This window comes from Bufo bufo, chromosome 1 (assembly GCF_905171765.1).
Source record: "Bufo bufo chromosome 1, aBufBuf1.1, whole genome shotgun sequence".
Taxonomy (NCBI): domain Eukaryota; kingdom Metazoa; phylum Chordata; class Amphibia; order Anura; family Bufonidae; genus Bufo; species Bufo bufo.
The window spans coordinates 488,163,723-488,189,727 of NC_053389.1; the positions used below are offsets into that span (position 1 = coordinate 488,163,723).

Genomic DNA, 26,005 nt, shown 5'->3' on the forward strand with positions numbered 1-26,005 from the left:
CAATTATTCTAGGTAAACTTGCACACAGTTTTTGAAGGAACTCGGCAGAAGGGTTGTTCCAAACAATGTAGAGAACTAACCACAGATCTTATGTGGATGTACTGTAGGCTTGCTCAAATCCTTCCGATTCTGTCTGTTCCTAGATAGACTCAATAATGTTGAGATCAGGGCTCTATTGGGCCATATCATCACTTCAAGGACTCCATGATCCTCTTAACCCTGAAGATGGTTCTTAAAGACATTGACTATATATTTGGGGTCATTGTCCTGCTGCAGAATCAATTTGGAGCCAATCAGCTGCCCTTTTGATGGTAATGAATGATGGATAAGTATCTGTCTATATTTCTTAGTATTGGTTAGTATTCACAACACCATTATTCCTGACCAAATCTCCAAGTTCATTTGCTGAAATACAGCCCCAAACTTGCAAGGAACCTCCACCATGCTTTACTGTGGCCTGCAAACACTTATTATTGTACCAATCCCTTCAGTGAATTAACTACCTTCTGTTACAAATTTCTAATTTCGACTCATTAGTCTTGAGCACCCGCTGCTATTTTTCTGTAGCTCAGTTTCTAATATTTTCATCCATAGTTGAGTCACTGGACCTTGTTTCCACATCAAAAGGTATGGCTTTTTGACTGCAATTCTTCCATGAAGACCACTTCTGGCCAGACTTCTCTGAACAGTAGATCGGTGTATATGGGTCATACTGGTTTCTGCTGGTTCTGAGTTAATGGCACTGCTGGACATCTTCTAATTTTGAAAATAAGTATTATGTGTCTTTCATCTGCTGCACTAAGTTTCTTTGGCTGACCAGTGCCTCTACGGTCCTCAACATTGCCTGTTTCTGTGTGTGTCTTTAAAAGAGCTTAAAGAGGACCTTTCACCAATTATTACACTATGAACTAACTATACAGACATGTAGAGCGGCACCCGGGGATCTCGCTGCACTTACTATTATCCCCGGGCGCCGCTCCGTCGTCCTGCTATGCCCTCCGGTATCTACGCTCACTAAGTTATAGTAGGCGGAGATTCCAGTCCCTAAGTTATGGTAGGCGGAGTCTGCCCTTGTTCTGCTCTAGCGCTGGCCAATCGCAGCGCAGAGTTCACAGCCTGGGAGGTTATTTTCTCCCAGGCTGTGAGCTCTGCAATGCGATTGGCCAGCGATACAGAAGAACAAGGGCAGACTCCGCCTACCATAACTTAGTGAACGGAGATACCGGAGGGCATAGCAGGAGAACGGAGCGGCGCCCGGGGATAATAGTAAGTGCAGTGAGATCCCCGGGCACCGCTCTACATGTCTACAGTTAGTTCATAGAGTAATAATCGGTGAAAGGTCCTCTTTAAAGAGCAAATTTTGAAACCCTGGTCTGCTTTAAAATCTTTGCCTGATGCAGTATAACTTACTTGATTCTGTGCTCAGTCTTGTCATGGTGTATGACCTGTGAAATGAAACTGTATTCCACAACCTCACCTTTGTAGCAGAGTTTGAGTTTTCATCTCCCAGTTTTAAGCCTCCTACACAGCTCTTTCTGTTTCACTTAATGACTGTGTTTCAACCTACATATGAAAATGAAAATCATTATCACCTGCTTGGTATAATTGGTTAATCATCCTCCTGACTACAATCCTACAAAATCCTTGACTTTGGGCAAGTGTGCCTAGAAGATTTGATGCTGTTTTGAAGTCAAAGGTTTAGATGTCTCTTTTGTTCATTCATTTTTGCATTCTTTTGATTGATGAAAATAAACCGTTAACACTTCTATTTTTTTATTATTCTTATCTACACCTGTCTAAAACTTTTGCACATTACTGTATATATCTATTACTGACAAAGTTACAAAGTGTTCTGTTCTGCTATGCTTAGTATGTATGAAAATGTTAAGGCATAAAATATTAGCATTATCCTTTTTAGTATTATGAAAATCAATGGTCACAGCACTAATATCCAGACACTCGTTTATCCAAAAACCTTTACCAGTACTATTTTTAAGAGATAGATAATCTATAATTTATACCCTGTGCAACAGCATTTAATATGGCAATTCATTAAAAAAGTATTCTGAAAGGATCTGCTGACAGTCAATTGTGTATGAGGTCTCTCAATGTCAGCATGACACTTCCTTAATGCTGTATCAGAGTGGACAAACTGCTACCAGAGGTGTATAGCAGGGGTTATTTCACTATGTTTAAATAAACCTGAACTGCTGATCCTACTAGGCATGTCTATGGGTAAGTGGGGAGACATAGCTATCCTGTGTTTGGCTGGTCTTAAGATCCCACCAAAATGGCAGGTTTGGCCAAGAATGCTCATGTGTATGGGAGCTTTTACACTGTTTCATTAAGTTAAGCTCACTGAGCTGTTTCTTTTTTCTATCCACTCATGTACAGTATCTGTTCTATGTATGTGTATAGTTAGCAGAGTCAGCTTCAAGGAAGACAATTTGATATTATTTCTTTTTTTAACTTTTTTTCTTATTATTAAACAGTGAATTTCTCCTCTGAACCCAGAGTAACATTAACATAAGATCAAGCAAGTGACAATTCTGTTGGAAATCCAGAGATTGGCACAGCCAGGTTTATGCAATATTTTATCACTTCTGACAATTAATGGGAGTACCTCACCCTGGCTCTTCATTAAAGTGTTAATGTTAAAAGAAATTCATTTCTATACAAAGTGGGAAAAGAGATTAATGGGGTAATCCAATTTCAGAAAGAAATCGGACAACATTTGGCCCATGTCTGAAATAAAAAATAGACAATTGCCTAGCAAATCTTGTGCCACTGCTCTTGTTCTCCAGGTCAGGCTCTGCTGACCCAGCTGCTGCAGTAATGTGATGTCAACAACACGTGGGGGTCTGACAACTAAGATCTCTGCTGATCAACTGTTTGAAGAGCAAGCAGTGCTCAAGTGAGCGCTGCTTCCTCTTCAAAATTACCTGTTCATCATTTTGCTTGTAGAGATGATGCAAAGTATTTACAGCTGCTTGTCCCTTTCACTTGAATGAGACAAGCATTTGTAATTACACTGCTTTCCTGCTGCAAGTGAAATGATAGGCAGGTAATCTTGAAGAGGAAAAGCACTTGCATGATTGGCTGGGTGCTGGGTGTTCTCCTCCACTGATTTGATATTGATAACCTATCCTGAGGATAATTGATCAATAAAAACCTACTACACAACTCCTTCAAGGCTAATAAGCTTCAGCAGTCACATGGTGTCAGGATGACTTCACCGCTGCAGCCAGATCAACAGAGCTTGATACGAACTGGGGAAAAGGAGCAGGATCTGCTAGGTAAGTAATGGTCTGTTTTTTATTTCAGGCACACCTCAAGTGTTGTCTGCTTTTTCCTGAAACCTGAAAACCCTGTTAAGCATCCAGACAGGAGCATATGCTGAGGACAATAGCTTCTAAACAATAATCAAAAGTCCTCCATACTGAGTAAAGTTTATCTGTGTCAGAGATATTGTTTGTGTCCAATTGTCTACACAGCCTGTTTAGCATTCAATACACAGTGCACTTTCTCTTCTGGTAATTACCCAAGCATCTGTGAATGATGAACTGTCCGGATATTAACATTAAAACATTAAGATACATCTAAAATGAAACTCTTATTCAAGTCATTAGCACTAAAAGAAACATTTAATAAGTGTTAAATGAAAGAAACAAAATATGTGGAAATATTTTTTAGATACAGTTGCAAGAAAAAGTATGTGAACCCTTTGGAATGATATGGATTTCTGCACAAATTGGTCATAAAATGTGATCTGATCTTCATCTAAGTCACAACAATAGACAATCACAGTCTGCTTAAACTAATAACACACAAAGAATTAAATGTTACCATGTTTTTATTGAACACACCATGTAAACATTCACAGTGCAGGTGGAAAAAGTATGTGAACCCTTGGATTGCACAACGGTCAGGAGTAATTCTTGACCATTCCTGTGATTGTCTATTGTGAATTAGATGAAGATCAGATCACATTTTGTGACCAATTTGTCCAGAAATCCATATTATTTCAAAGGGTTCACATACTTTTTCTTGCAACTGTAAAACACAATTGTTAATCTCTCTCCTTAAGTTTAGTTCCTGGCTCCAAACAACTCAGTCTGAAAGGAGAACGTAGGAAAGTTCTAAGGGACTATCTAGTAAGAGTCAGGTAACGTGAACAATATTTGGTATCAGCATAATGTAAGCCTCTATTTTTAATTCCTTTTTAACCTGTGTTTAATTAAAGGTAGTATTTATTCCTCTCAAATTCCTACATAACAACATGACATGAAGTGGGGAGTGCATATTGCCTTCATACTGTAGGTGTTTACTTGGGAAAAATGACGCAAATAAAAATGCAGTTGCAGGACATGTAGAAATCAATAAGGCTGTAGTTGCAGTTCCTTTTCTGCATTCATAAAAAAAAACATTACATTTTATGAATAAGTCTCATTGGCTCACTCAACTCACTCAAGTGATCTCCAGTGAATACACTTAGGTGGGCCATCCATATTAGACAGCTGTCAGATGATACCTATCAAACCCTGCATACATATGTATGTTTGGTTCAGTTTGGAGGCCCCGATACACATCAGATGGTGGGCCACACTCTCCAAAATTGGAGGGTTTGGACTTTGATCTAATGGCCAGCTTAAGGCTTATTCACTGGTAAGTTTTCAATTTGAACAAGTTTTTTTAAAATAAACATATCATATCATAATTGCCGGCTTCATAAACCCAGGTACATTTCAGTAACTTTATAGATCCAGGCGTTACTTTTTCTCTTTGTGGAGAGCACCTAAGGAGTATAGAGTCTTTCTTTTTTGAAAAAGTAATGAAAGCTGAACCTCTATATCCACCAGATTTAAGGTATCTATCCTATAAGTCAGTGTTTAGAAAGAGAGCAAGTTTGAATACCTTTTTCCCAGAGAAGCATTGCATAGCTAAAATACTCTTTATTCCTACAAGGTACTTTCCACAAGGAGAAATAATACCTCATGGATTCTGACTAAGGCCTCTCACCAAGTTAAGCCAGTTCTCTCTGCTCTTCACTGATTAGGGGCAGACACCCCAAAACAGCTGTCTGCAGATACGGTACTGACTTAGCTATAAGCCTAAACTATGTCTCAAGGTCTGTTTAAAAGGTCAAACTTTGACTTAAAGGATAGCTACCTTGCATCTGGTGACATAGAAGATCAGCTTTCCTTTTTGTTTTCTTTTAAAGAAAGCTAATTTGAGTAACTTAAAGGGGTAAACTCGTGTAAATTCAATGTCAATTTAGTAGTACAAGTTAATACTACAGTGAATTTGAGTTGCATAAATTTAAACACGAAAATGGCAAAATTCTAATTTGTTTTAAATTAGAGGGATGGTCTGTGATATGAAAAACATGGCTACTTTCTACCAAAAACAAGCTTGTTCATGGGCTGTATCTCAAATCGCAGCTCACCCTCATGCAAGTGAATCTGCAATATCAGACACAACCTAGTGCAGTTTCTACTACAAAGCAATCATGTTTTTCCAATGTCAGACATACCCTGTAAGAAACAGAAAAACCTGTTAGAAATGTTGTTAAAATTATGACAACTTACATAAATGCATCTTTTAATTCTAAATTTCACTTTCTGTGTCTTTAAATTTTTTAGCAAGAAAGATTAATTTAATTGACCGACAACAAATTATATTTAGTATTTCTAATTTAGCTAAACACTTATGCAGGTCTGATATAGCTAGACTCGAATATTCTACTTATTATTCCTGTAGATATTTATGATGTCTTACAATAGCACCAGAGCTATCATTACAATGTATATTATACAATATGTTCACAGGACAATCAGACCAAAAAATGGAAACATGAGACATAAATGATTAAATGATTGGACTGAGCGACAAACATTGCCAAGCAACTCATTAGCAAACATCTTTGGGAGATGAAGGAAATAAAAATAGGAGCAAAGCAGTACATTGAACACCATACAATCATTCATTGTGCATGAATATCTTAAGAGCACATTTATCAAGCGATGGACTGGTCAGCTATAGGAGGAGATTTCTTTGGGTATACACACATTTGCATTGAACTAACTTCCTTAAAAAGACTATAAATTCTAGGGTACATATTTTCTTACTCTAACTGGATAAAATGTTGTGCAAAATGCAAAAACCACTAGTGCTCTCAGGAGAATGGAGCCATGAATGTAATATACGAATAGTGGGGAAAATTTATTTAGAGTGGCATTTTATATGCCAGTCTTATTACTAACATATATTGCTGTAAGATGTGTTGAAATTATTAAGGGTGTATTCCAGCTATGTGATATCGATGACCTGTTCTTGCAATAGTCATCAATTTCAGATTGTCTGACTTTCAGCACCCGCACTGATCAGTTGTTCGAAGAGGCTGCGGCACTAGTGCGAGAGCTGTGTTCTTTTCAATGTTTACCTAAGCGCTGTCTACATTCTAGCACTAATGCAGGGAAACCACTTCTGACTTCTCCAGGACTTGATGCACAGCACTCAATCGGTAGTATGCATTGCATACAGGATGCGTCTGTGCCACTTCCTCGATTGGACCTACAGATCAAGTGATTGCAAGGTGTCTCAGGGGCAGAGCTCTGCCTGTGTAGAGAAACCCCCCATAAAGGCCTGTTTTCCTCTGCAACTGGAGTTCCTTTGGATGCTCCACTTATAGTGAAAAAGTGGGAAAAGAGCGTCAGTGTCTCCCAGGTTTTTTAATGACCTCTTGAGAGACATTTACGCCAAAAACAGATTTAAAAAAGTAAGTAAAAATATATATAACAATGTACAAATACCATAGTTTATACACAGTATATATTAAAACAAACTACACAAAGTAGGGAACCCATTTTAAAGATTTATTTTGGTGCATATATAAAGAATAAGGAACTATAGTTTGAAAACATTATTTTTTTTCCACAAAATAAAGCTAAAAAAAAGAAAAAAGCATATGAAAAACATATTAATAAAAAGCTCTAGGTGTCGCATATAAAAAAGTTAACACCACCATGAACAGTTAAACCACCACATGGACTAAATCATAAAAAAAGTATCTGGTCATTAAGGACCTCCCCACCCTCTAAGACCTGCTCACTATTCTTGCCACTTTAAAAAAGTGGTGAGAGAAGCCTAAAACAGCAAAAAGTCACAAATTATTGTGCAAATGGGGCATGCACCATAATTTGCCATTTTTCATCGCCAGACATGTGGTATGAATGCAATAATTCCAACTCTCCAAGGTGATTGATAAGTCAGGATCTCTAACAGGAAGTCAGGAGAGGCTGGCAATTTGGTATCAGATATGGCTACACTGTCTGCCATCTGCCCTTCCACTAATGAAGATAGAAGATTAACACAATAGTTTTGACATACAAGGCCCTGGAGTTAGGGTAACAGAAATCTTTGAGGCTTCTATATTGGTCTCATATTAAAGAGGGCCTTTCATCAGTTTTGACATAGGCTAATTATGGTATTACCTTGTAGGGCGACCCCCACTGATGCCATGGGTGTTTTTTTTTCTTCAAAAGACCCCCTGCTCCTTTTCCCTGTCCGCTCTGATTGGATCGCGCTCACAGCCAGGGAGAAGGAGTCGTCCACAGCAGAAGACTGCATCTCCTCCCCATTGCGAGTTTACTGCTCATTATAATACAGTGCACCAAATCATCGGGTGGGGCCACAGTGGACGAACGATGGGGCTTTTGAAAAAAAAAAACACCCATGGCATCAGTAAGGGCCGCCCTACAAGGTAATACCATAATTAGCCTATGTCAAATCTGATGAAAGGTCCTCTTTAAAACTAATGGTAGTCATTATAATATAAGTGGTATGTAACTTGTTCCATCTCTGTTTTGAGACGTGGTCATGGTGGCCACGAGGTGGCCACGAGGTGCAGACATTAATATAAATCTAAGTGCCATATATGACAGCCTTTTCTTATTTGAATGTCAGCAAACAGCCATGTCAGGGGCATGTCAGTTTATGTAACATATTACAATTTTTATTAGCTTTGTAAATTGTGAAATTCTTTTAAAATGTTTTGTTGAGCAACTTGCTATAGTCTGCTTAAAATTATTTGAATAGTCATTACGTTTTCACTTAACTTTGAATATATCAATAGTACAAGTAAATATAAGAAACATTATAATATATATTATAAGAGAAAAACATCTATTTCTTCTGTTATTGGCTGCACACACACACACACCTTTTTCCCCCTGTTCCTAAACTAACTTTCTGTCTTAAACTTCTGCTGAATCTGTCTCAAGACAGACCAGCTTACAGAAGTATCAGACTAAACAAATCAATAGAAGCCTATGGAGAATTGAAGTGGAATAGTGAGCAAGAGTTAATTGAGACAAGAGAAACACTCACAGACAAAGAGGCTTCACCAGCTAAATTGGTGTTTTTCTTCTCAGCTCAAGTGCTTTAATCATATCAGTACAATTCAGTGTTTTTCTATAATGTTGCCCCCTGATCCTGAAGCTGCCTTTCAGGGAGTGAAAGTTAGCAAGCAGATTCTCCTCTCATTTCTGTGTGCAGTGCTTGGGAGCTAGTCTCCACCTTCCAACTCTGGGAGAACTGCAAACTAAAGAAATAGCACAGAGATAAGAAAACTGCTAAAATGCCAGACAAATGTCATATAACGGCCAGAAATAGTGTTATTCCTCTTGTACACATAATGTACTATTGATTAATGCAAAGACTGTTGAAAAGATGGTATGCTTTAAAGTATGTGAAATTATGTCCATTTGGTTTAAAGTTGTGTTTACACAACTGACTTGCCCGCTTTCTTAAAATTATGCACAAAGATATACAGGGTGGGCCATTTATATGGATACACCTTAATAAAATGGGAATGGTTGGTGATATTAACTTCCTGTTTGTGGCACATTAGTATATGTGAGGGGGAAACTTTTCAAGATGGGTGGTGACCATGGCGGCCATTTTGAAGTCGGCCATTTTGAATCCAACTTTAGTTTTTTCAATAGGAAGAGGGTCATGTGACACATCAAACTTATTGTGAATTTCACACGAAAAACAATGGTGTGCTTGGTTTTAACGTAACTTTATTCTTTCATGAGTTATTTACAAGTTTCTCTTTGTTTACAGCCATTGACATGTCGCCGAGGTTAACACGTGAGGAGCAGATAGAAATTGTGTTGATGTCTGGTGAACACAGTAGCTGGGTCATTGCAACAGATTTCAATGCAGGACACCCTACGAGACCACCCATCTCCCATGCTACAGTTAGCAAACTGCTTGCTAAGTTTCGTGAAACTGGTTCAGTGTTGGATTTGCCAAAATGTGGACGCATGAAATCTGTCTCTAATGAAGAAACATCAGTGGCTGTCCTAGCTTCATTCAGCAAGAGCCCACAGCGCATGGGCCTTCGGCAGATATTAGCTACTCACAAATGGCACCCTTACAAACTCCAGCTACTGCAGCATCTCAACGAGGATGACCCAGATTGGCGCACTGAATTTGAGAATGGGCAAAACAAAAATTGGAACAGGACCCTCAGTTTACGCAGAAGATTTTGTTCAGTGATGAGGTAAACTTTTATGTGAATGGTGAAGTTAACAAACAAAACCACCGCTATTGGTCTGACACTAACCCACATTGGATAGATCCCTCCAAGACTGTTGGAACAAAAAAATTGATGGTATGGTGTGGTATATAGGGTACAAAGGTAGTGGGGCCATTGTTCATCAATAGAAACTTCAAGGCCACTGGATATGCGAAATTTCTACATGATGATGTGTTTCCCTCTTTATGCACTGAAGCTGGCACGTTCCCTGAGTTTTTCCAGCAAGATGGTGCACCACCACATTATGGGTGTCAGGTCCGAGCATTCCTAGATGAACAGTTTCCTGGAAAGTGGATTAGTCGTCGTGGGCCAGTTGAATGGCCCCCAAGGTCTCCCGATCTGACCCCCTTAGACTTTTATCTTTGGGGTCATCTGAAGGCAATTGTCTATGCTGTGAAGATACGAGATGTGCAGCACCTGAAACTACGGATACTGGAAGCCTGTGCTAGCATTTCTCCTGCGGTGTTGCTATCAGTGTGTGAAGAGTGGGAGAAGAGGGTTGCATTGACAATCCAACACAATGGGCAGCACATTGAACACATTTCATTAGTGGTCATAAACTTGTAAATAACTCATGAAAGAATAAAGTTACGTTAAAACCAAGCACACCATTGTTTTTCGTGTGAAATTCCCAATAAGTTTGATGTGTCACAAAAGTTGGATTCAAAATGGCCGACTTCAAAATGGCCACCATGGTCACCACCCATCTTGAAAAGTTTCCCCCCTCACATATACTAATGTGCCACAAACAGGAAGTTAATATCACCAACCATTCCCATTTTATTAAGGTGTATCCATATAAATGGCCCACCCTGTACAATAATATCAATGGAGACATTTCAATGTAGATGCGCAAACTTTTGAGCATACATATTGATCTAATGATAAACTCCCAAAAAGGGAGAAATACTTCTTAGATTGACACATTTTAGTGCTTTTAGTACTCAGAAGAAAATCTACAGGCAATTCCAACTTTTAATCATTATGTACTAACATTCTGCTTCACTTATTTATGTGCTTTTTTTAATCTAGTATAGAGTTGAGGTTTGTATATGCAGCATATGTAATACTTTTATTTCTATGTTACTATGTACTGAGCTAAATTACTCATGCTTCGAAATTCATCAGATGAGCTGTCTGCAATAAGCAATTCTTAGCCACATATCTCCAACAGCTTGATAAATAGCACACTATATTAAGGACAGACACCCTTGGAACACCAGCTGGAAATCTAATTTTGCATTTCTAGACTTCAAATTTTGCATATAATTTTGCATTTATATAAGAAAACTTCAGTCAGTATGAATGCAATCAAATGGATAGTTAAAAATTACCATAGCTGGAGTGCCAATTGTTGCTCACCTCTCCTTTATATAGTAATTAATATTTAATTTAATCATAACATTTTTAAAAGCCCATACCTTTCCGAATCCCTCCATCAGTATTGCACGAGTAATCACCTGCTGTCAGGAGAAAACATGTTCCTGCTCTTCTGTTTTTGTCCCTGGTGCTAGATCGTCTCATCGGGTGCCTTTCTCCAGGTGATAGTGGTTGGTCACTTCCTGAGCTATCCTCGCCTAGTAATATTTAAGAAGGATTTGTACCAAATAAAGGAGTTACAAAGAGTTGACTATGATATTAAAGCATAATATTAAAATATTAATAACTGATATCACATATTTATTTTCTACAAATATAAAATATAAAACAATATACAAAAGTAATTGAATCTCAAGACTCTGGAGACTTTTTTCCCACTCTTAAGACAAATTGCAAAAAGTAATAATAATGTAGTAGTTAGCATTTTGTCTGGGATTTCTGCATCAGTTGTGGTTTACACATCAAAAGTTTAATTTGAACCTCTATTATACTGTAACTATAAAACACAGACAATAAATACATTAAGATCTCTTTAACAACCATATTTTATAAATAGTATTGAGCAAAGCGTGCTTCGGATCCAAGATCCTAATATAACAGAGTCCGCTGAAAATATGCTACTAAGGCCTCATGCACATGACCGTTGTTCGGGTCCGCATCCAAGCCGCAGTTTTTGAGGCTCGGGTGCAGACCCATTCACTTCAATGGGGCCGCAAAAGATGCGGACAGCACTCCGTGTGCTGTCCGCATCCTTTTATCCGTTCCGTGGCCTGCAAAAACAAATAGAATGTCCTATTCTTGTCCATTTTGCGGACAAGAATAGGCAATTCTACAATGGGCCGCCCGTTCCGTTCCGCAAATTGCAGAAGGCTCACGGGGGGCTTCCGTTTTTTGCTGATCCGTGGTTTGCAGACCGCAAAAAAACGGAACGGTGGTGTGCATGTAGCCTAAGGGAAATAGATGAAGTGGTAAATGATAATGAGGTCGTTTTTATGGGGGACTTCAACTACCCAGATATAAACTGGGAAACTGAAAGCTGTGGCTCTCATAAAGGAAACAAGTTCTTGTCAATAAATGAAGACAATTCCCCAACTGGCACAGGATCCCAACACTTTCCCAACTGGTACAAGATCCGACTAGTGGGACAATCATACTAAACTTAGTATTAACCAATAGACCTTACAGAACCACAGAGGTTCAGGTGGGGGCATATCTAGAACCATAATATAATAAACTTACAGTTTTCATTCAAAAGGATGATTTTAAAAGGAGGCACTAAAACAATGAACTTGAAAAATTTTAATTGGATCAGCTTAGAGATGCCATTAGCCTGACTAACTGGGACAATGTCCTCAAAAATAAAAATACAGCCACAAAATACAGCCACAAAAACGCATCCTAAACTTTCATTGTGAGAGGTACATGCCTTATGGGAATAACAGGGTCAGGAAAAGGAAAAAAAACAATGGGGATAATAGAAATGTTAAGGGGGAAATAAATAACAGTTCATCGCTGACCGCGGCATCTGAGATATAAAAAAAAATGAGGGCTTTCAGGGGTTAATCAGTAAAAAAAATAAAAATACTCACCTTATCGATTTGAGTGCGAAGGGACCACCACAGCCATCTTGATTGAAAGTCCTGCGCAAAATGTAACGCGGTGCATGATGACGTCATCACGTGGTGATGTCACTGTCATATGTCCACGCACATGAGATTTTGCAGGCGATCTTCAATCAAGATTGATGTAGCAGCCTCTTCACGCTCAAATGGAGGAGGTGAGTATGATTTTTTTTTTAACGCCATTTCAGTAAAAATTGATTTGTTACCACAAAGAATGAGGAAATTTGGCTTCACAGCGAATTAAATTTTTCTGAAATTCAGATGGAAGTCCACTTCGGATACTTCGATTCGCCTAACACTATATGTTATGTACTAAAATAAAGATGATTATTAGCAAAAAGACCCAGGGATTCTGGTTCATCATATTGGATATATCTGACCACATGCACTGCAGTACTTTGGGACTGTAGTGCTGACTCCCATCTATTTTCTCACTTCTTTGGGAGTGTAGTGCTGACTTAACAGTATTTACTCAACAAGTTTACCAATCCTTTGACAATCAATTTTCCTTTATTTAATTTTTTTTATTGACAGATAAGTTAGCCAATTAGAATCATTGCTCAAAGGAACTTAGTAGCACATAATGTATTTTACAATCAGCCCATCAGAACCTTTTTTCTATATTTAGTGAATACAAAAGTTGTACCAACTTATGTTAATATTAAAATCTACTTTCTGTCGATGAAATGTGATTATTGGTTGACTAAAGATAAAAAAAGGTGAAGAAATCAGCTTCCATATTCTTAGGCACATTTAACATTTATATGTACTGCTTTTGTACATATTTTCCCCTAAAGTGCATAGCAGCCCACTTGAAAGGTTCAAGAGAAGCCAGCACTAACACTTCATTTAAGGCATAAGCATCCATATAAATAATGCTTCCCCGTTTCAATCAGACTAGCACCGTACATGTATGGCGCTAGGCAGATGTTTAAAGATGACGCACGCTCCTGCCCGCTGCGGGTGCCATAACCGTGGGTGGCCACCTGCTTCTTCTAGCAGACATCCGCTGCTAATGTCCGCAACCGGCAGTAATGCAGATCGCGGACATTTAACCCCTCAGATGTCGTGGTAGATCCTGACCACGGCATCTGAGAGCACTGAAAAATGAAAGCTTTCGCTTCCGGTTGTGGTCCGGCTCCCCTATGTGGCGATCAGAGGAGCCGGAGTGTGTATGCAGCAGCCCCAGTCTTTATGAATGACATAGTATTTCCTATGGAGCTCTTGCCTGTAATAGGGCTCAATAAGAAACTAGTAAAATCATCAAAGATTCCAATGCAAGTGCATTGGAGTCTATGATAATAGCAATCTAATGATTGCATGTTATAGTTCCCTATGGGAACTATAAAAAAATATAAAAAAGTAAAAAATATTTTTAAAAATTTTAATTCAAATCACCCCCCTTTTCCCAAAATAAAAATAAAAGAACTAAAAAAAATAATACACATCATCGATGTCGCGATGTGAGAAAATGCACATAGTCTAAAAATATAAAAATATATTCCCCATACGGCATACAGCAAAACGGATCAAAAAGTCATACATACCCCAGAATGTTATCAATGAAAAGTTCAGATCGCCCCGCAAAAAATTTGCCCCCACACAGCTCCGTACACATAATTACAAAAAAGTTATAAGGGTCAAAATATGGCGACAAATCAATAAAACAGATTTTTTTCTAAACTTAATTTTTTTTTTATTACTATAAAAAGGCAATAAAACTATACATATAAGGTATCGCCAGATTCGTACTGAGTCTAACCTGTAGAATAAAAGTAACTAGTCAGTTTTATCGCACATCGAATGACGTAAATAAAAAACCTCTAAAACTGCGATTGCAATTTCACCCCATTTGGAATTTTTCCCCACTTCCCACTACATCATATGTAATATTAACTGGTGGCATTGGAAACTACAATTTGTCCCGCAAAAAACAAGCCCTCATATGGCTATGTGAACAGAAAAATAAATAAGTTATGGCTCTGGGAAGGCAGGGAGTGCAAAACGAAAAAAAAAAAAAACTCCAGGCCTTAAGGGGTCTCATATAAATCAATATGACAGTCTGATCCTGCAGTTTTTTTCCTGATCTCTAGCACATTTTTTAATCTGCTGATTTGAATGGTACAATACAATAAAAAGGCTATTGTTGGCATAAAATGTAATAATGATTAAAATTGCCAAAAAATATGCAGGCTTCTATATGCTGAAATTGTTGTGACTGGCTGATTTTTTTAGGTGTTATTGTAAGTTCATGCTCACCTTACCTGGTGTGCACAGCCAGAAAAAAATTATGTAACAAAAGTTGGGGTGATTTTTCTCCTGTTACCATTTGTAAGAGTGAAAAAGCTAGGGCTAAAGCAACATTTTATTGGACGAAATTATATTTTTCATTTTCAGAGCCAAGTGTTTCAAAATTATTTGAAACACCTGTGAAGTCAAAGCAACCCTTGATAAATTCTTTGAGTTTAGTTTCTGTCGGATCACATCTTGGGAGTTTCCACTGTGGAGGCACCCAAAAACCATACTAGAAAAATCTGCCCTCCAAAAGGCGCCCTTCCCCTTTTGAACCCTGCAGTGTGCCCATGCAGCAGTTTATGATCACATATGAGGTGTTGCAGTGTTCAGGAAAAAATGCATAACAAACTGTAGGGTCCTTGTTCTCCTGTTACTCCTTGTGAAAATGAAAAAAAAAGTCTAAAGCAACATTTATTGTTTGAAATTAATTTTTTCTCATTTTCGTAGCCAAGTTTTTCTACATTCTTTGAAACTCATATGGGGTCAAGACACTTACTACACCCCTTGAAAACTTGAGGAGTGTAGTTTCCAAAATGATGTCAATTTTTGGAGGCTTCACTTGCAGGAGAACCTCCGGGTTTCTTCAGATATGACATGATACCCGATATTTAAGCAAAATCTGCCCTCCAAAAACCATATGGTGTGCCTTCCATTCAGAGCCTGATCTTCTTCCCATACAGAAGTTTACGACAGCATATGGGGTGTGTCTGTAAACTGAAGAATCAGGGTAATAAATATTGAGGTTTTTTTTGCTGTTAACCCTTGCTGTGTTAAAGAAAAAATGGATTACAATGGAAAATCTGCAAAAAAATAACTTTTTAAAATCTCATCTCTATTTTGCTTTAAATCTTGTGAAACACCTAAAGGGTTAATACATTTTATAAAATTAGCTTTGCATAATGTGAAGGGTGAAGTTTCTAAAATGGAAAGGGTGGTTATTATTATGTAAACCCCTCAATGTCACTTCAGAACTGAATTGATCTTTAAAGTCGGTTTTGGATATTTTCTTGAAAATTTTAAAAATTGCTTCTAAAATTCTAAGCCATCTAATGACCTAAAAATCTAAATTTTATTTATAAAATGATGCCAAAATAAAATAGACATATGGTGAATATTAGTACTTATTTTGTGAGGAACAAAGCAGGTAAATTAAATTTTTGAAAATCGCTAATTTTTCTAAATTTTCTGTAAATTCTGTATTTTTAAATAAATAGCGGTAAAACATATTGACCCAAAGTTACCACTAACATGAAGTTCAATGTATCATGTAAAAGCATTCCAAGTTATCACATAAAGTAACAAGTCATATTTTCAAAATTAGGCTCAGTCAGGTAGGTGAAAACTGGCTCGATCTGGGAGTAGTTAAAGGGGTTTTCCAGACTCCTGATATTCATGACCTATCCTCAGGGTGCTACACCCTCACCAATCGAATATTACAGACCTATCCTGAGGATGTGAGCTATATCAGGAGCCTGGAAAATCCCATTTAAGTATCTGAAGTATTTTGTTTCATATGTACAGTATCTACTTCTCTGCTGTAAGTTTTCTTATGTCTGAATATTTATACCAAAAATTTTGATTAAAAAAAGTTTTCATAAATGCACCAATATCGTAAATATTTTACAAGTTTCACTTGATGTATCTGTGTTACTATTTTTCTGCTATACCTGACATGTTGTGCTCCATTAGTCGGTTGTCTTTACCAAGACATGCATCCGCCTGTGTACTGTTGCATCCCATATTAAGATCCATCTTGCAGAATGTAGGAGAGCCAGCCTGAGGTCCATGTGGAATGTATTTCTTTCTTTTTCTTGGAAGTTTCTGTTTTGCCATAGCAAGGGAGTAGTACATTCCAAAATTGTTAACAATGACTGGAACAGGCATTGCAATTGTAAGTACACCAGCCAACGCACATAGTGCTCCTACCAGCATTCCTGACCAAGTCTGAGGATACATGTCACCATATCCTAATGTGGTCATAGTAACCACAGCCCACCAGAAACCAATGGGAATATTTTTAAACTGTGTATGCTTGCTTGCTGATGGATCATTTGGACTGGCACCTATTCTCTCCGCATAGTAGATCATTGTGGCAAATATTAAGACTCCTAGAGCCAAAAATATTATGAGAAGCAAAAATTCATTAGTGCTAGCTCGAAGAGTGTGCCCAAGCACTCTTAGTCCTACAAAATGTCGGGTTAGTTTAAAAATTCGGAGGATGCGGACAAATCTCACAACCCTGAGGAATCCTAATACATCCTTAGCAGCTTTGGAGGAAAGCCCACTTAGTCCAACCTCCAGGTAAAATGGCAATATAGCCACAAAATCTATAATGTTTAGTAGATTTCTGATGAATTCAAGTTTGTCAGGGCAGAAAGTGACACGTACTAAAAACTCAAATGTAAACCATACCACACAAACGCCTTCAACATATGTCAATGCAGGGTCAGTCTCAATCTCAATTAATGACACCATTTCTGTGCCATTATTCACAGTTTCAGTTTTATTGATGATGGAATTAAATGCTTCATGAGTCTCCAGACAAAACGTCGTTATAGATACTAAGATGAAGAACAAGGAAGCAAAGGCGATGAACTGAAAGAAAAAAAAGAAACACATTTTAGTGTATAATATATAAGTAGAGTGCTTTTCACAAAAAAATTACAGGTGAAACTCGAAAAATTAGAATATCGTGCAAAGTTTATTTATTTCAGTAATGCAACTTAAAAGGTGAAACTAACCTATGAGATAGACTCATTACATGCAAAGCAAGATATTTCAAGCCTTTATTTGTTATAATTTGGATGATTATGGCTTATAGCTTATAAAACCCAAAGTCACAATTTTGAGGTACCCTTTGCTCAGGGGATATGGATTAATTAGCTGACTAGAGTGTGACACTTTGAGCCTAGAATATTGAACCTTTTTCGCAAAATTAAAATTTTAAGCTGCATTAATGCAATTTCTTTTAATTTGCATTACTGAAATAAATGGACTTTTGCACGATATTCAAATTTTTCGAGTTTCACCTTTAGTTTATACACATATTCTGTGCTAATATGATTAACAGCTTGAATATACAGTATATTGCAATAGAGATCACCACATTTCTTTAAATTCGTTTTGTGTTTGATTTGTCTAAATTTTCAAAACATTTGATTTGTGTCCTAATCCATTCTACACAAATCAAAGTTGCTCTAATAGGCCTGAAAATTGACACTCTGAGGTTTCCTAGGACTCAATTTTTTTTATCTTTTTGTCAAAATTTTTATTAAGAATCGTTGCTCTTTGTCTTCCCCCTTCCCCTTTTGAACTTAATGACAGCAATAGCAAATTATATCAGAGTGACAATGACATATATAGCAATGGGTAAATGTCAGGTTGATTGTGTTAACAAACAGAGTGTTTAAAAACATACTGTGCCATCACATGTGTTATGCTTTTTCATATTAGAAAGCTTCCAAAAACTGTCCCTTATTGGGGGCAGATAGAGTTTAAACACACACAGCGTTTTTGGAAAACAGTGACTTGTTGGGACCAAGGGTCCATAAATTATGCCTTAACAGGGGCATGCATCTGCCCCTATTTATAGACACACACGTCAATGTCATAAAAAACAGTGGCTTGTTCTGCATAAGCATTTAAAGTTATTTGTTAACAGGGTCATAATGTCTGCCTGTATTTAAACACACAGAAGTATTACTTGTCAGAAGAAACAGTGCCTTGTTCTAAACAAGCCTGGAAAAAAAATCTTCCTTTTAATTGGAAATGGTAGAGTAATAGTGACATGTGGCCAGAATAGCAGCATGGAATAGACAAGGCAGTAGTTGTGTGTGTGGATGTTTAGGGGTAGTAGTAGTGATGGCTGTGTAGCAGTAATGGTAGAGGCAGTAATGGTAATGGAAATGGGAGTAGGAGGAATAGCAGCAGGGAGTAGTGGCTGCTGTGGTTGTAACAGCAGTTATACGATACAAAACATGATGATAGGCAGGCAGAGAGCAGCGGCTAGCGATGCTAGCACTCATATGGTATGGAACATAATGGTAGACAGGGTGATAGTGGCAGTGGCATGATGGTATTGGGGCAGCAGCAGTGATAGGTAACATGATGGTAGGCAAGCAGACAGCAGAAGTTACATGATGGCGGCAGCAGCCATATGGTACAGAACATGATAGTGGGCAGGCCGACAGAGAATGTGGCAGCAGCAGCAGCCATATGATACAATATAACTTCATTAATCCCAAAGGGTATATAAAAATAGGTAGTTACAGCAGCTTACAAACAATTTAAAACACATAACATACAACAGAAATTACAAACACAATAAAATATTCCCAAATAAAATGTATAAACCATTTGAAAACCTTATAACAGTCTCCCCCCACTACATTCAGTATCTTCCATATATTTATAAGATAATAATTACCTATTATACATGACAATAGCAACGGGCAAAAAAGAAATTCCTGTACCAGTCCATATTAGAACAAACTGTTCATATCTCTGACTAAAAGGTCTGCACTGTCCAACTAAAATCTAATGGAGTAGGCAATTTACATTCCTTGCAATTGCACTAAGCTTAATAAGCATCCTTCGCTGAGCAGCATCCTCCAGTTTCCAGGTGACAACCTGATACAATTCCTGCCTTTCTAGTCAACTTATTCTATTCTCATCACCAACTCTCATAGCAGTACCCAACTCAACTACTGAAAAAAAAAAAAAAAACAGAACAAACATCTCCTGCATCTTTCCATACATATTGTAGGACTTAAGCCTTCTCAGAAAATATAATCTACTTAACCCCTTCTTGTAAACACGTTCAGCCTGCACCATCTAGTTTAGCTCCATTTAATGTTCTAAACCGCAAGTGTGTCTACAGCATTTAAAATGAAAAACCATGGCAGAACCAGAGAGATTTCTGCCCTAGAATAAGCAGCAAATTTTGCCTTTGCAAAATGTTGTTGTGTGAACTAATCCTTTTACAGCTCTCTACAGAGATTTCATATGGCAGCACATGGCATGTCTATAGAATCTGTGTGCTGCCATGCAAACTCCATGAACATGACTTTTCATTTCCATTTACAGTAATATGTATGTTCAATATGAATTTTAAAGTACATAATGTATGTTGGCTGGTAGCAATGAACGAATCAGAACTAAAATAATCTAAACTAACCTGAATGTTGTAAAAATCCAAAGCAAATCAGAAATGTTGGTGATTTGATTCAGGTGAATTTTAGAGAGAGTGATCAGAATAAATGGTGATGCGTCTCCAAAATAACACAGATGCCCCCTGCTGTACTTCCAGAGCCTACATACTACATACCCTTTTGTGGGCTATTGTCTCAGGGATGTATGTTTAATATAAGTTTTAAAATTTAAAATACGTATTGTATGTTGGCTGTTGGAGAATCGTGAATCAGTACTAAACTAATCTAAACTAACCTGAATTTTGTAATAATGCAAAGCAAATCAGAATTTTTGGTGATTTGATTCAGGCGAACTTTGGAGAGAGTGAGCAGAAAAAATGGTGATGCATCTCCAAAATAACATAGGCACCCTTTGCTGTACTTCCGGTGCACACTACATACCCTTTTGTGGACTATTGCCTCAGGGATGTGTTTTGCGCAGGTGCTTGTCAGAGATTTGGGGACACTTCACTGTGACCTCAAGAGAAAGGAAAGGAAGCCCTGGGAATTTAGGGGAGGAGCAGACATCTGGAAAGAGTGGATGGCTTGGGCACGTTAAAACGGAAAGCCAGCTGGGCACTTGAGAGTCATTTTGCTTTTAAATAGGAATGAGCAAACCCAAACTGGAAAGTTTGAGTTCGTACCAAACTTTTCAAGTTCTGGTACCCGGACCCGAACCCGAACCCAGACTTTTTCACTGAAGTCCGGGTTACGGTGTTCGGGTCATTTTATTATTTTCTGTTATAACATGGTTATAGCGGAAAATAATATCATTCTTCAGACAGAATGCAAAATAGTATGGCCATTTAGGGGTTTTCTAGTTATGGCTTTTCTATGGGGTGCAGATAAACCATGTATATATTCAAAAGAGAACTTTTGCTTTCAATGATGAAAGTTAACACTAAACACAAAATAAGTTTTTAAAAATGCACATTTTAAAGTTACTTTTCTTTTTTTTTCTTTTTTTTCATAGATTCAAAAGCTATGTATACCTTCTGGGGCAACTTTTTTATGATTGCATTTTACTCATTTTGGGCTCAAACTCATTTTTTCAATTGATCTTTATTAAAATTATTTAGCTAGTCTGTCACAAAAAGCTGACTGTTTGTCTAGCTGGGAGAATCATACTTAAACTTTCACTTTGTGCCGGTCATCTAATAACCCTTCTCACTAAATTAATAAAAGGTCATAAACACTTATTTAAGTCACATTCTTATAAATAACATAAGAATTGAGCTATAATGAGTGTTTAGGAGGTCAGAGATCATAGATAAGGAGCCGTCAGCTCAGCTGCCTGATGCAACAGAGTGAAAACAGACAGCAGGCTACTAGAGAGTCTTAAGGCTGTGCAGACAAAAGGGTTCAACATTTTTTAATAAAGAACAATTGAAAAAAAAAGATTTTGAGCTAAAAATGAGTACAATGCAATAATATAAAAAAATGCCCCAAAGGTGTCCATAGCCTTTAAGTTCTATTTGAACAGCAATTATGATTATCTTTTATGTCCTATGTGTAAATGAGTGTAATACTAACGCTATCTGTTCCAACAGCACTCACAGCGCAACTGATGTTACTGCTGAAACATTCAAATATAGTTTACTAATCAACCTACAAACCTCCTTAAAAGTTAAAGATATCTTCCATCATACAGGAAGAACAAATTTTCTATTCCCTTTCATATTTCTTTCTTGAAGATCAAGAAGACATAAAAAAATGAATGCTTTGAACAACCTTTATTTTGAATGTCTGAGAATCTGTGTGTTAAATTTCATCAGAGTAAAGGCTATTAACAATTTTACACTAACATTTTTTTATTGCTCATTTGTGAATGCTAAATTAAGCAAAAAGTCCTCTGTTGCTATAAAGTCTGTGGAACTCCTGTATAACTAGTTATACTGCTACTTCATTTTTTTTAATTATTTTTTTAATTCTTTATTTCAAGATTAGAATCGACATGAGATAGTAAATAGAATCTCAGCATGGACCAGGCAAGGTGCACAATTAGAGATGAGCGAATTTAAAAAAAATTCGATTTAGCCGGTTCACCGAATTTAAAAAAAAAATTTGGTTTGATACGAATTTATTTGCGGCGAATCGCATAAAAAAAGTCAAATTCTTGGCTGCACAGAGCCTTTATAGTGGTCTAGAATAGTGTTGGGCAGTAATATTCAAATTGTGAATATTATTCGAGAAAATCGTCACTTTGAGAATTCGCTAATATTTAGAATATAGTGATATACATTCATATTTTTGAATATTCTAGAATTTTTTTCATCTGAACCCATGATCCTTCCCTGCTTCTTGCTTGTGAGCCAATGAGAAGGCTGCAATGTCTTTGTCTCAGCTTAGCAACATCCCTAGCAACCAATAGGAAAGTTGCCTACCACTTACTATATAAGAACCTCCCCAGCAGCCATTTTATACAGTTTTTTAAAGTTCTGAGAAAGACAGCAGTGTCATTGCTGTGCTCTGTGCTTTCCACTCATTACATTAGATAGATAGCTTATATACTGTATAACTTCATTCAATTTTATTTCCCACTTATACACTCCACAAAAGGCTTTAGTACATATAACTGCACCACTGAAAAGCAAATGTATATATTTTTTTCCACTTATACACTCTACAAAAGGCTTTAAAACAGGCATGCTCAACCTGCGGCCCTCCAGCTGTTCCAAAACTACAACTCCTATGATTCCCTGACAGCCTACAGCTATCATCCTACGGAAGGGCATTGTGGGAGTTGTAGTTTTACAACAGCTGGAGGGCCGCAGGTTGAGCATCCCTGCTTTAGAACATATAACTGCACCGCAGGACAGCAAATATATTTTCTTTTTTCCTCTTTTACACAACATAAAAGGCTTTAGGACATAAAACTGCACCGCTGCACGGCAAATATATTTTTCTTTTTTCCCCTTATACAGACGTAGTAGAGTTAACACATGCTTTATGAGATGTGTTATCTAAACTAAATGCGTTAAGCAAACACTTTCAATTGCTTTTCAATGGCTTTTGTTTCAAGATAACACAATGAGCTAAGAAATTTGAGTTAAGTTTGAGTGTTAACCCTGCTACATCTGTACACTCCACAAAAGGCTTTAGAACATATAACTGCAGTGCTGAACGGCAAATATATTTTTCTTTTGCCACTAATACACGACAAAAAGGGCTTTAGAACATATAACTGCACTTCTGAACTGCAAAAAAATTTTGTGCCACTAATACATGCCAAAAAGGGCTGAAATTTTTGCACTTCACCACACAACGGCTAATAAGCCCTTTTTTTCCCACTAATACAAGACAAAAATGCTTTAGAACATATAATTGCACTGCATAAGGGCAAATAAGACATAGAAATATTTCCTTGTAATAAACCCTGTTAATGGCTGTATCAAACAGCACTTGCACTCCAATAACAAAAACTATTTGCTGGAATTACAGAGCTGTATAATGGCAATTTGGATCCCCAGTCAGTGCAGCAAGGTGTAATAGGATTGTTCCTATTACCCAGGCTGTAACCTCCCCAAATGAACCCTGTTCTACATTAATGCTGTGGAATGACTCCTCCCTATCCTTTCCCTACACCTTGAATAATCTTTTCCTGAACTTGTAAATAGTTTTTTTTGGACAATGAAGTCTTTCCTATCACTGTCCCTAGTGCTGACATCTCTCCCTGCACTAAGTACACTGGAAAATGGCAGAATCCAAGATGGCTGAGGCTATTTATAGGGCTGTGACATCACAGGGCTGGCTGGCTGCTGATTGGCTGCATGCATGACATTATGGGTGTTCCCGCTTTCCCAGACTTTCTTGCTCCATGTCCTCACACCTGCAGCAGCCATTTTAGGAACAAATACGATTTGTTACCACGAAGCGTGAGGAAATTCGGATTCGGTGCGAATTCCACTTCATCAACTTCGATTCGCTCATCTCTATGTACAATCAATACAGCCAAAGGAGATGTACAGATAAATTGTATTATATAACATAACATAATCCAGTTGAAATGCAACAGAGATAAAAAAGAGGAAAAGAAGGGGGTAGGGGTGGGAAGTGCGGAGGGGGACCTTAAGCTGGACAGCCAGATAGTGCTCAAGCCTTTTTGATGGTATTTATGTAGAGCCAGGTAGTGGGGTATTATGTGCTTGATGTGACTGGAATTGTCGCCATGGAGACCAGATTTTAGGATAACTGTCTTTTTTCCTAAAGGTAAGAACCTCTGATTTTGTTACATTTACTTTGAAATTTGAGAGGAGGCCGAAGTCATCTAGCATTTTTGTAAGTAGTGGGAGAGTCGGAGACCGGGTTAGAAAGTATAAATAACAAATCTTGTACGAAGGAGACACATTTAATCTGAAGGGATACCTCTACTTCTAATACAGATCATATATCAGTTTATGGTTGTGTTGGTTTTGTCTGATGTCCAACTCCCTCCTTTGACAGTCACCCAGGGTTAAAAAAAAAACTGCAGGGAGGGGGTTGCTGTTGTACACAGCAGAGTGTGGATAGGTAGGAAAGCTTCCATGTCTTTAGGGAGGGGAAATTACAGGTTGTACTGTATCAGTGTAGATGACCATGTTTTACACGCATAGGTCTTTGGGATTTGTGCAGAGAGAAAGCATTCACAGCAGAATGTGCAAGGGGGTGAAAAGGAAAATCACACATTTTTCAGCATCAGATGTCTAAACATCATCTTCTTTGAGTTTAACGTATGGTACTACAGGATACATTTTCCACAAATTCCAGTGTGGGTTTTGCGGATGAGTCTTATTTCATGCTTCTATGGTTAAACGATGTGTATTTTAAATCTGTGCTGGCAAATCTGCAACATTTATGGCCTAGGTGAACACATCCTTAAAATGTTCCTGGGATCTAGTGACCTACATGACATCACAGTACAAGAATAAAGTAGGGTGTCGGTCTTTTTTTAATCCCTTAAGGACTCAGCCCTATTTCACCTTAAGGACTTGGCCATTTTTGCAAATCTGACCAGTGTCACTTTAAGTGCTGATAACTTTAAAACGCTTTGACTTATCCAGGCCATTCTGAGATGGTTTTTTCGTCACATATTGTACTTCATGACACTGGCAAAATGAAGTAAAAAAAAAATCATTTTTATTTATAAAAAAAATACCAAATTTACCAATTTTTTTTTTTTAAATTGCAAATTTCCAGGTTTCAATTTCTCTACTTCTATAATACATAGTAATAACTCCAAAAATAGTTATTATTTTACATTCCCCATATGTCTACTTCATGTTTGGATCATTTTGGGAATGATATTTTATTTTTTGGGGATGTTACAAGGCTTAGAAGTTTAGAAGCAGATCTTGAATCAAAAACCCAATTTTTAGGGACCAGTTCAGGTCTGAAGTCACTTTGCGAGGCTTACATAGTAGAAACCACCCAAAATGACTCCATTCTATAAACTACACCCCTCAAGGTATTCAAAACTGATTTTACAAACTTTGCTAACCCTTTAGGTGTTCCACAAGAATTAATGGAAAATAGAGATACAATTTCAAAATTTCACTTTTTTGGCAGATTTCCCATTTTAATAATTTTTTTACAGTTACAAAGCAAGGGTTAACAGCCAAACCAAACTCAATATTTATGGCCCTGATTCTGTAGTTTACAGAAACACCCCATATGTGGTTGTAAACCGCTGTACGGGCACATGGCAGGGCGCAGAAGGAAAGGAATGCCATACGGTTTTTGGAAGGCAGATTTTGCTGGACTGTTTTTTTTGACACCATGTCCCATTTGAAGCCCCCCTGATGCAACCCTAGAGTAGAAACTCCATAAAAGTGACCCCATCTAAGAAACTACACCCCTAAAGGTATTCAAAACTGATTTTAAAAACGTCGTTAACCCTTTAGGTGTTCCACAAGAATTAATGGAAAATTGAGATACAA

At 37.5% G+C, this 26,005-nt stretch overlaps 1 protein-coding gene across 5 annotated transcripts in view; it reads right to left on the bottom strand.

Annotated features, from left to right (window-relative positions):
* Positions 1-26,005, bottom strand: part of KCNC2 (potassium voltage-gated channel subfamily C member 2) — a 361,653-nt gene that overhangs the window by 20,855 nt on the left and 314,793 nt on the right. For 3 of the 5 annotated variants that reach the window (XM_040415724.1, XM_040415725.1, XM_040415723.1), the window contains exons 2-3: positions 16,569-17,496; positions 11,026-11,181 (exon numbers count right to left, since the gene is read on the bottom strand). In XM_040415724.1, coding sequence (XP_040271658.1) covers positions 11,026-11,181; positions 16,569-17,496 — 1,084 coding nt within the window. The remainder of the gene's footprint in view (positions 1-11,025; positions 11,182-16,568; positions 17,497-26,005) is intronic. The other 2 variants (XM_040415728.1, XM_040415727.1) reach the window with 1 other exon arrangement.